General features: G+C 43.4%; 1 protein-coding gene across 4 annotated transcripts in view; it reads right to left on the bottom strand.

Moving 5' to 3' along the window:
• The window catches only part of C11H7orf57 (chromosome 11 C7orf57 homolog), a 30,350-nt gene that overhangs the window by 14,083 nt on the left and 3,893 nt on the right, over positions 1–12,374 (bottom strand). For all 4 annotated transcript variants that reach the window (XM_077302996.1, XM_077302994.1, XM_077302998.1 and 1 more), the window contains exons 3-7: positions 11,564–11,761; positions 7,031–7,139; positions 6,773–6,929; positions 4,823–4,870; positions 324–424 (exon numbers count right to left, since the gene is read on the bottom strand). In XM_077302996.1, coding sequence (XP_077159111.1) covers positions 324–424; positions 4,823–4,870; positions 6,773–6,929; positions 7,031–7,139; positions 11,564–11,761 — 613 coding nt within the window. The remainder of the gene's footprint in view (positions 1–323; positions 425–4,822; positions 4,871–6,772; positions 6,930–7,030; positions 7,140–11,563; positions 11,762–12,374) is intronic.

The following is a 12,374-nucleotide window of genomic DNA, read 5'->3' as shown; positions in this document are numbered from 1 at the left end:
AAAGAGTCATCTGGCACAGTACACATGCATCAACATGTTGCTGCCATACCTTCACAAAAACACTGTATAAATTAATTTTAAGATTCTGAAAATACAGTATTGATCTTACTGTATTTTACAGGAAATTGTTTCCCCCCCCAGTCAACTAAGTTGTTACGGTGACATTTTGCATTAAGAGTTGATACCATGAACTGAAGCGAAGCCAAGGGTTTCATAATGTGACATACACCTTAGCACTGTTCAGCACAGTTACTTGCAATTGCCAAAAATGGGATCTAGAATGATTACGCCTGCCAAATGCCCAGGAACTAGGTATTGCTTACATTGGGGGGAAGTAAAGCCTGTTTCCTCCATGGAATTCTTTCGCTGCAATCGGTTGTGGCGTTCTGTGTGGATATCTTGGTGTTATAGCAGGAAGCTTTATCTGTGTGGAAATGAAATCTGATTAAGCAGGGGACCTAAAAGCATGTGATCAAAGCACAGAGGAGTTCATGAAAAAGAAAAGGAATAGCCTGACAGCACTATCTCATGCCGAGTGACTACATTTTAGCTCCCACCGATCTCAATACAATTATTACAGTAACCCAGCCTAGAACTGTGCTCTAATATTCTCCAATCAGGATCCAGATACAATTGATAAAGTGGCTAAATTCCTACAAATGGCAATTAAGCTGTGTGAACTTAACAACTAATTGACTGTATTCTGATTTGTCTTATTTTTATGCCAATAAAGGTTGTTGTGCTGTAATAATGCAATCAAATGGGTTCAGCATCCTGGCGATTCAGAAGCTAGGCTGATCTGTCCACGCACAGGCAAGTCTTGCCTGCCTTATTCTCAGTGCATAATGAAAAAGTGTCCTTTTTAATTTTTTTAATGGTTTTTGCCAAGGTGGACAAAGCAAAAGCCATCTGCTTCTGACCTCTGGACAACAGCTCAGATCTTAGAACTTAACTATCAGAAAACCAAAATCATGACATTTGCGAAAAGGCCAAAGAAATATACCTGGCACATTGGCAGAACTAAGATTGAACAGGTTTCCTGTTTCAAATATCCGGGAGTTGTTCTGCAAGCATCTGGCCGCAGAATAGCCCATGGGGCTTATGTCGCTGGAAAGGCACAAAAAAGTGCAAATGCCATCCTCAGATTCCTTAGGCTGAAAGGAGGACATTATATCCCTGCAGCTCTAAAATTGTTTGACGCTAAGTCAATGGCACAACTGCTATATGGTGCGCAGCTAGGTCCTAATTCCAACTTTGCATTATTGGAATCTGTACAATCCAAATTCCTAAGAGCAGCCATCAAAGTCCCAAGATGTGTCTCCAATGCCACCTTGCGACTTGAGACCGGCCTTGTGAAGGTGGAGGCAAGAGTATGTTTAAGCATTCTCTATTACTGCCTTAAGATCTCCTTTTTTCCCTGTGGATTAGCTTCTTTGATATTGAAGGATGACTTCCAGTCTTCATGGAAACTATCTGCGAGGGGGGAAATCGTAGCTTTGGGATTTTCTCCAGAATTTCTGGTACAGATGGCCTAGGACCAAGCTAAAGAGGTTATCAAACAGCGAGTAGTGGATATAGAACGGCAACATCATCTAGCAAATACCTCTGCCTTCATTGTTAGTGAAGGCAATAGGTATGTCACAGCTTCCTTGGCTTATTTGACAAATCTTGAAGCGCCTAATCATCGGAGGGCCTTCACTTTAGCTCGCTGCAATGCCCTTCCCTCAGCTGTCCTTGAAGGGCGATACAAGAAAATTCCCTATGGTGAAAGGAAGTTCCGCTGTGGCTCTGGCTCTGGTCAAATAGAAACATTGGAACATATCCTTTTGCATTGCCAGTTTTATAATGACATTCGTTCCATATTTATCACACCATGGTTACATAGAATCCCAGGGCGTTTAGGACAATCATATATCTCCCTGCTGCTCACAGACACCAACTGTTCCATCACATATAGTGTCGCCAGGTTTTGTGCTGCAGCCATAAATAGGCGGCGGAAGTTGACTAAAACTTAACAGACCCTGAGAGCAATTAGAAAAACTTACCTAGATTTCCATTTCCATTTAGTTTTACATTGTATTTTAGCAGACTCATAGTCTAATTGTTTAACATAATGCTATTTTATGAGTAAAACCATGTTTTAGCCATATGATTTCTGTAACTGTGAAATAGTTTTGATTTTGCTGGTCTATGACCGTAATAAAGATATGTATGTAAGTAACAGCTCAGATCAGACTCTGGCCAGAATAGATCACAGTGTGAATGTGTGTGCACCCGAAGTGCCATCTTATGTCGATCCCTTAGGGCAGAGGTAGTCAAACTGCGGCCCTCCAGATGTCCATGGACTACAATTCCCATGAGCCCCTGCCAGCGAATGCCCCTGCCTCAAGGTTTTCAGTGAAAGAGACATTCAGAGGAGGTTTGCCACTGCTTGCCTCTGCAGAGCAATCCTTGCTGGCCTCTCATCAAATTACTAACCAGGGCTGACCTGGTTTGGGCATGAAATTGGGGTCACTGTGGGTAGGCAGGTAGTTGGGAGTTCCTGCACTGATCAGGGGGGTTGACTTCCAACTCTGTGATTCTGTGACCCTGCTAAGCTTCTGAGATCTGGCCTGGGCCATCCAGAACATGTAAACACACCACATAAAACGTATCCTGTTTTATTTTAAAACCCAAACTGTCATTTTGCTGCAATTAGATAGTGTTTGCCTCGGGTTGCTTAACCATAGAAAACACTGGCCTTGTGTCTACCAGAAATCCCTTTCATATAATTAAGAGATGAGGATCTTGCGCTTGTTTGTGCAAAATTCCCAGCCCCTACTGAATTAATTCCCCAATTAGTCTTCCCCATGATTATGCATTACACCAGTACCAGATAGATACATTTCTTTGTTTCATGTATTGTTGATTAGTTTAATGTAAACCGCCCTGAGCCTTCGGGGAGGGCGGTATATAAATCTAAATAAATAAATAAATAAACAAACAAACAAACAAATAAATAAATAAATAGCCATAGGCCTTTACAAAATATAAAATACAAATTTACAAACAGTAAAACAGAATAAAATGAACTGTATAAAAATATAAAATTTAAGACCTAAAAACTGAAACAGCACACATGACTACAAAGTGCAAGAGTGTTAAGAGGCTGCCTTATTTTCCTTGCAGCCAAGGCAAAAAGAGCGGTTTTATATGTTACTTTATCAACCTGGTCAGATAAAAGATAGATTGTCTTTTCAGCAACAGAGGGGAGGTTAGAGCCCCTTAAGATTTCATTGAGGAATTTGGCCCTGGGTTGGGCGTAAAGTAAGCAGTCAAATATGTAATGGAGTAAATCCTCCAGAGCTTGTGCACCACAGACACAAAAATGCTGTTTTTTTTGGCTACAGCTAAAACAGCCCTCCAATACCTCTGTGGGCATCGTTTCAAATCAAAGTAATGTAAACACTGCTCTGAGATTATGGTTAGTGATCTTAATTAGATAAGAGGATCTACGGTGGTCATATTTAAACCGTTTAAACCATGTTGCTGACTTAATTTTCAAAATTTCCATTCTGTCTAACTGGGCATCACTTTTGAAGATCTAGTCTCTAAGGTGAGAGTTATTAGCTGAACAATTTAGGAGGTCACCGGTGATGGAGTAGCGTGCAGCAAGGCTATTAATAAGGCTATGCCATGCTGGATACTTACACCAGTATCAAAACGATAGATTCAATGGGTAGCTGTGCTGGTATTAAAGGTGCTACTGGACTGTGATTGTGTTGTACCAGTAACAAAGTTAGAATCATAGAATAATTGAGTTGGAAGGGACCTCATGGGTCATCTAGTCCAACCCCCTGCACTATGTAGGACACTGACATCCCAATCACTCAACTACTGTAACCCGCCACTCCCTTGAGCCTTCACAGAATCAGCCTCTCCGTCAGATGGCTATCTAGCCTCTGTTTAAAAATTTCCAAAGATGGAGAACTCACCACCTCCCGAGGAAGCCTGTTCCACTGAGGAACCTCTCTAACTGTCAGGAACTTATTCCAGATGTTTAGATGGAATTTCTTTTGAATTAGTTTCATCCCAATCATTTTGGTCTGTCCCTCTGGGGCAAGAGAGAACAATTCTGCTCCATCCTCTATATGGCACCTTTTTAAATACTTGAACATAGTTATCAGATCCCCTCTCAGTCATCTCCTCTCTAGGCTCAATAGACCAAGCTCCCCCAACCTTTCCTCCTACGTCTTGGTCTCCAAACCCCTCACCATCTTTGTTGCCCTCCTCTGGACACATTCTAGTTTGTCAACATCCCTCTTCAACTGGGGTGCCCAAAACTGAACACAGTACTCCAAGGGAGGCCGAACCAGAGCAGAGTAAAGCGGTACCATCACCTCCTGTGATCTGGACATGATACTCTGTTTGATACTGCCCAAAATCCCATTTGCCTTTTTAGCCACTGAGTCACACTGCTGACTTATGTTCAATGTATGGTCTACTAAGACTCCTAGATCCTTTTCACACATGCTACTGCCAAGTTAGCTGCAGTTAAAACTAACCATGGGATTCTCTCTGCTGGAATCTGAAATCAAGAGTTTGTAATTGATTAGAGTTTGTAATGCTTATTACCAGAACCTGGTAGCTAAAATGCCATGCAGAAAAGACAACTAGACTTAGAGGAATGGGGGAAATAACAGTGATTTAAAGGGAGACATTGCAATGGTTTATTCACGTGAAGGCTTATCCAAACAGCTGTTTCCTGGCTGAGCTGTCCATTTAAAAAGGTCTATTAGACACAATATACAAAGCGATAATTTCTATTTTTAGAAATACTTACTTCTTCTTTTGTGCTGCTGGGAGACCCCTCAACTTGTATTCCATTTTCCTGATGGGAATTATTTTTAAACAGTTATTTTAAAAGATATTAAGGTGGTTGGTTTGACTGCTAAAAGCACACATACTAGTAGCTATACAATTTTGTTCATATAAAATGAAGGTAAGACCAAAAATACGAATTAATCAAGATATGCCACTGAAAGATCCTCAAATATTATGCTGCTTAAGGGTAAAGAATTTGAGCTCAAAAGTGCACAACACTATGAAGACCTTTCAGTCATGGTTCAAAAAAGCAAACAAAGGTTTCTGCGGGAGTGAAAAAAACAGCCTAAACCATAGCTTTAGAAGCATGCATGTACAGGACAGACAGTTCCTTGTACAGAAACCAACAGGCAGAATATTCTAGCTGTAACTGTTATGCAACACAATCATGTAAGATCTCTACCAAAAGCAGGGGGGACAAAATGGGTAGTCAGAGGCCACCAAAACTGATAAGAAAATGATTGGTAGAGAAGAGATTATACAAGTATAAATACTTTAAAATAACCAAACATTGCTTGCATATTTAAAATAAACACTGTGGAGAAATCACATGAAGCCACTTTTCCAATCTATACTGCCCTTGGCCTCAAATTCCCTAACAATTTTAGATTATATTAAAAAAAATAAATTTAGAAATCAAACGCAAGCTAGATTTTAAAATGTCCCAGATTCCTAATTTTCCAGATGACCCTCCAGATACATATGGAAGATACAAAATAAGGAATACATTTTATCAGCTGAAGAAAACTGAGTTCATAAAGTCTTGAATAACGTGACCTAGAATCCATTTGAGACCAACGTGTTTTTAAGAAGGCCTGGCAGGAGTCCTTGGAGAGACAATTGTTTTTGTGCTTGGAGAGGTCCTTAAGGGTTTAGTTCTATAACTGCACCAAACAAGTTTTTCCCATGTGGAATAACCTAATGAGACTGGACTTTAAGGAGTGCTCTTAATCCATTGTACTGAACTACACCTCTGCATGAAAGAAAATGAAAGATGGCTTCAACAACACAATTAAACTGTGTGAGATTCTTAGAACAAATCTCAATTTTATTTGTAAAAATTAGCTGCCATTGATGACAATATTGGGCATAGTCATAATGGCTGAAAAATCAGGCCAACAAGCTTTGTGGGTTGGGTCCAGCCAGCCTTTAGGCTGGTGACAAAGGAAGGGGTCCTCTAGGACCTCCAAAAAGGCAGTGCTGAGAATCAGGGGCTCCACATGTACAAAAGGGTTCTGGGTGGGATATAATGGAAACTGGGAACTGAGCAGAAAAGCTGGCTATGTGTCCAACCCCATAGGCAGACTTTATACAAATCTTGTAAAAAGACAAAAAGGACAATCCTGATAAGGGAACATGTGTTAAAGCTGTTGAGTTCACTGGTAAGTCTTGACTCCGAATGTAATTAAAAAGTTTAAACCTGACTGAACTGTGCCTGTGGAATCCAGAGAGTGTATCCAGATGCCAGGATCACATCTGGAACATCTGGAGGCTTGCATGCTTCCTCCCTCTCTCTAGACTTCCTGGTTCAGAACTAGACACAGCTTGCAGTGATGTCCAAATCAGCCAGAATAACAAACTGCGGTTTGCTCTCCTGCACACAGACAAAAAAAGGGGGATTCTAAACCACAGTTTAATCCTGGTTTAGAATTTTGGAGAGAATGCACCACATTTTGCCTAACTCTGAATGAGGAAGTTTTCAAGTTACAAGCTGTACCTTAGCGGGTGGGGGAGTGGGAAAAGAGAGACATGCCCACAATTTTCCTGGTTTGTTTCCAGCTGTTGCATACTCCTAAAAGGCTTTCAGAAATGATAATCAGCAGTGGCTGGACCACGCCCCTAGCCACTGTAAGTTTAACTTTTCCTCCCCTTATGCCTCAGCAATTAGTTAGGAATCTCCAGATCGTACCTCTTTTTTCTCTTTGTTTTCTTTGTCTTCAGCATCTCTCTGCCAAACGCTTTTCATATCAAAATCAAAAGGCCCCCTTTTAGGTTCGTAGCTGGGAGGTTGGTCAGACTTAAACTCCTCATGGATCATGTAGTCCGGCATAGCTGAAACCCGTGATCTGCAGGCAAAGGGGTATTGTGATGAGAGGCAGGAGCTCCTTCACTTCAGCACTCATCAGTTCCCCTCCTAAAGAGCTTATCAAGGATCAGCAGCACTTACTTAGAGTCATCACCCGTCGGTGCTTTGCCATGATGCATGTACCAGTCCGGTGCAGCGTAGGACCCCAGGGAGACTTTGCGTGGGGTAGGTGTAAAATGCCTCAACAAATCTTAAGTCAAAGAAATGCAGAGGTGATCAGATGAGTAGAGTAATTTTTTTTAAAAATATGGAATAAATACATGCTATTCTACCAAGCTACCAGTGCTGTGTAGCAGTTCAGGCATCAGATTAGGACTGAGAGACCACTGTGTGTGAAGCTCTTTGAGTGTTGTTGGGCCACTCCTTCTACTTTGGCCTAATCTCCCTCACAAGGCTGTGTGGATAAACAATGGGAGGGGAGAACCATGTGGGCTTGTCTAAGAGTAAGAGCAGGATAAAAATAGCTAAATAAATAAACTATTATTGTTATATAATAATAATAATATTTGTATCCCGCCCTTCCCTGGTCGGCTCAGAGCAGGTAACGACAGGTTTTTAAACAATCATTCAAAAAATTAAGTATTAAAACATTTTTAACATTTAAAAGAAACCCGTCCTCTTGATCCTTTAAACCAGTGGTCCCCAACCCCCGGTCCGGGGACCGGGACCGGTCCGTGGATCAGTCAGTACCGGGCCGCAGCTCCCTCCTCGTCCTCCTCTCCGGCTGCTACCTCGGGGGCTGTCCTACCACTCTGCCGCCGGCTCACCTTTGGTGTTCTCCGGCGGCTGCCATGGCTGGAGCTCCCTCTCAGTGTGGCACTATGCAGCTGCTGCTGGCAGCGCCCCCCCCAGTGGGCGGTGGGAAGTCAGGGGAGCCGGGGCTCAGGCGGCGGTGACTCCCCCCCCCCGGGCCTCCGTAAAATTGTCAAGCATTGACCGGTCCCCAGTGATAAAAAGGTTGGGGACCACTGCTTTAAACCTTTCTGGGGGGTTAGAGCTTGAAGATATTTTATTGGCAGATGGGTTCTCAGGCAGAGGGGCCAGCATATTTTGGCCTCAGGACTTGCCAGAGTGTACAAAAATCTGGCAGATGTGCCTAAGGGTTTGAGGCAGTGGCAAGGTATTTTAAGCTCTAGGTGCATAAATAATTGACGGCTCAACGGCCTGACTCAGTCTAAGGCAGCTTCATATTATCCAGAGTTGTCATGATACCGTAATTTGAATATGTTTCTAGTAATAAGCTTCTAATTAAGCTATAGAGGCTAATTAAGCTATAGAGGCTCACTTAACTGGGACACAGAAGCGTGACATTCTGCATTTATTTTAAAGAACAGTCCATACAGCTTGTTAACAATTTTTAACATTTTAAAAGCTTCCAGGGAGGTAAAAAAACAAGTCCCAGGCCAGAGTGGAAAACAATCATTGTGGTATTATTAGGAAAATTAAGGGAAGTCAAACTGTGACCTTGGCAGGGGCCTCAGACCAAGAACATAGAGAAGTCATGCTGGATCAGGCCAATAGCCTATCCAGTTCAGCACCCTATGCCACACCATGGCCCAAACCTAGGTGCCATCAGGAGGTCCACCAGCTGGGCAAGTCTTCCCGCTGTGGCCACCCAAGCACCACCAATACAGACAGTGTCCTATCTATTACTTGGAGCTAAGAGCCACTGATTAACTTTCCTCCATTGCTTATTCAATCCCCTCTTGAAGCTGCTGCCGCTTTCTGCAGCAGTAAATTCTACAAGTTAATTGCTCTTTAGGTGAAAATGAACTCCTCAAAGAGCACCAAAGTCCAGCGATCAGAAATTGTCCAGTATCCCTGGCCTAAAAGAAATAAAACGGGCCTCAACCAGCGCCTGGGCAATTTTTGTCCTAGCCCCAACCTGGTGGGACGCTTCCCCCGATGAGAGCAGGGTCCTCCCAGGACCTCAAACTGTTCCGGAGTTCTCACAGAGCTGTTCTGCCAAGCCATGGCTGAGGCCAGGAAACGAACACCAAGAAAGCACTGGCCTCCCTGCTCACAAACAACTACATGCCATCCAACAAAACACCAACTTGCCAACAGAATCGGGTTCCCACTATAAGGTTTTTAGGAAGGCAGTTTAACAATATAATTAATATAGCTTAATTTAATACATTCTAAACTGTTTATAGATGTTGAAATTAATTGTACATGTATTGTTGTTACCCGCTCTGAGCCAACTGGGGAAGGAGGGCTATAAAAATAAAATTATTAGGTATTATTATATTATTTATCTCTTCTAAGCCTACTGTTCAATAAGTTCATTGATGAGTCCTTGAATTGTCAGAAAGGGAGAAAAGTACTTCTTTCTCTATTTCCCATGCATGATTTTGGACTCCTCTGTTCATGCCAAATCTGTGCAGGACCACCCTCCCAGGTTCTCCCTCGGCCACTCTAAAACATGAGTAACAGTTTGCTATGCCCCCCCCCTTTACAGCGGTCCAGCAGCATGCATAAATTACCACAGTCCCACACTTCCTCCGTCTCCTCCCCCCTCCCCAGTCCTTTCTCTCTTCTCCTCAGCCGATTTCCCTTGACCACACCAGCCCTGTTTTCTTTTTAGTCCTCTCAAACCTTGTATGGTCTGCCTGTGGGCTCTCCCCCCCCCCCTTAGGCAACTCCTGAGCATCATGCTGGAGCTCTTCCTTAGTCTTTGTCCTGCTCCATCCCACGTTCCCCCTCCTGCCAGCTTTTTTCAGCTTTATCTCCTTCTGAGATTTCAGCCACCTTTTACCTGCATCCCCCACAGCCAGCCTTTCGAGTCTCCAACAGACCAACTGGCTTCTGTGTCACGTCACGTCACGTCACGTCACTTCCGCCCCGCCCCCTTCCTGATCAGCCTCCTTCCCAATCATGCTATAGGCTACCTCTGGCTGCTGCTCTGACTTCACAGGGCTTGTGAGTTACATAAACATCATAAATTTAAGTCATTACCATTTCAGGATCTGTATAAACATGGGGGGGGGGGGTGTGTGACTGCAGACAAACACAGAATCTTTTGTTTTTGGAGGATCTGACAGTGCCACTCTGAAGACATGTTCCAGGTAGTAAATCTCATCGACTAGGATTCTGAGTATCCTGCTTGGGACAGCTCTCTCAGTCACTTCAAGGGAGCCAAGCAGCTCTTTACATTATATTTATTCAGTTTCTATACTGTTCAGGTGGGTTAGGACGGTTTACACTGATAGTAAAATGGTTAAAACCAATGCTCCTCTCCCACCGTTTTCAACACCCTCTGCCAAGCTAAGGATGGTCTAAAATAAAAAGGGGGGGGGGAGAACCAGAGAGGAGGGAGGCTCGTATAGGTTCCAGACAGTCATAGCCTCAATCGTAAGCCCAGCAGAAGAGTGTTGTTTTACAGGGCCTGCTGAACTTCGATAGCTCCGTCAGGGCACAGATTTTAACTGGCAACTTATTCCATCAGGTTAGAGTCAGGGCCAAAAAGGCTAGATGAACATCCTTCAGGCCGAGGATTCTAAACAAATTGGTATTAGCAGAATACAGGGCCATTCCGCACAACTGCCAATGTAGCTAATTCTGAGTGCTATCGAGTGCTATCGAAAAGGGGTGCAATTAATAGCGGCAGGTCTTTTTTCTAAGAAAAAATTAATAGTGGCAGGTCTTTTTTCTAGGAAAAAAGGCTCTCCCACTAGCGCTGTTCTCGTAACGCACAAGTTTCCGGTCTCACCGGAATTGCAACAAACGAGGCGATATTTTTGCGCGCTTCTCCCGCACCTGGCCGTCAATCAAACCTAGCAGCCAATGAACTGTTGTGTTCGTGCTTCCCTTTAAAAACTGTTTTTTAAAAATCCAAAAACACCTGGAGCAATGCATGTTTGTTCATTCGATGTCTCAGAAAGACCTTTTTCGCTGGCATGGGAGCTGGCACTTAATCGTTTACATGCTCTTAAAGTTAAAAAAAAAATCCCCCCTGGGTGCAATTTCTGGCCGAAATTACGGGCAGTGTCGAATAGGGGGCTGTATTGTGCTCGGAAACTTTACACACAATTGTTCGTGGCGGGATTTCAGCCGAAGAAGCATTGCTTATTCGTTGCTTTTGCTGGCTTAAGGAGAAAAAATGGTTATCGCGACACTGGAAGCTTGGGTGCGAGAGGTTAGGGAGGAACGTTCTTGCTACCGCTATATTGAGAACGCACATGTCTTTTTCGGATGTGTTGCAGGTTGTTCTCAAGAGTCTAGCATTTTTTTAAGGGGGAATCCACTTTTATGGATTCCCTGAAAAGTGCTACAATGATGCAATTTTTGCAGGAGTGTTGCAGATTGTGTACGACGTCATGCGTAATGTTAAAAAATAGCGTAACACAATGGTAAGACTTAAGCAGCATTAATGCTGTGCGGAATGGACCACAGTATTCTCCAAGGGACATATTGGAAGGTAACCTACAGTGCTCCAAAATGAAATGGCAAAGTAAACACACAGGCTAGAACAGAACAACACATGGTTGCACACACATATTTTTCTTGTTACACTGCAGGTTGCCCACATTTCTCAAAGTCGTCTCCAGGCTGACCATGCAATGTGAGCTATAGCCCTGGCAGCAGCCATGAAATTCTAATGTACTGAATCACCTGGCCGGCCACCTTGTTTGGCCAACTTTACATATTCAGAATCAGTGTCTTTGATCCATTTCCTTCGCCCGCCAAAGGTAATTTCATCGTGAGGGTCTCCAAAATCACCAAGACCAGGAATCTGGGATGTCGGCTGTGGTGGACCTTCAGAGTTAACAGGCTCCTCTGATCGCTTCAGGGGTATGTGGTAGTACCAATCTGCATTGACAAGATAGTTACAATTAATTTTATGCAATTCCTACTATCCGAGACATCCCATTCACAACAGAAGTTGATGCCAAAAACTGCAAAAGACCTTCTATGCATTATAAGCATACTGTGATGGCTGAAAGGAGACAGGAAACTGCCACAACTGTGAGCTAGAGATCATTAAAGCTGTAAAAGGATTTTATACTACCAGCATTGCTCACGGGACTCAACAGTCCACTATACAAAAATGAATAAAATAATATCTCCAGATATTATTATTATTTTTCAATTCATTTCCCACCACTCCCTAAGTGGCTCGTGGCGGGTCACAATATCTTAAAACCCCCATTAAAACTCCCATTAAAAGACTTAAAAACCATCACAACATGGCGGCAGCAAAAAAGATCCCCTTCCTACCCCCATTGCTAAGGGGGGGGCGGCGAAGAAGGAGGTCAATGATGTAGAAGAAACCCAGGTGGGAGCCATCGGTGTACCTTGCCGACCCCAGCCTCAACCATGGACCTGGTGGAAGAGCTCTGTTTTGCAGGCCCTGCGGAACGCCGAAAGGTCCTGCAGGGCCCGCAGCTCACCCGGGAGCTCATTCCACCAGGTAAGGGCCAGG

The sequence above is a fragment of the Paroedura picta genome, chromosome 11 (assembly GCF_049243985.1).
Source record: "Paroedura picta isolate Pp20150507F chromosome 11, Ppicta_v3.0, whole genome shotgun sequence".
Taxonomy (NCBI): domain Eukaryota; kingdom Metazoa; phylum Chordata; class Lepidosauria; order Squamata; family Gekkonidae; genus Paroedura; species Paroedura picta.
The sequence above is the reverse complement of the archived record's forward strand: the minus strand, read 5'-3'. Positions and strand labels throughout refer to the sequence as shown.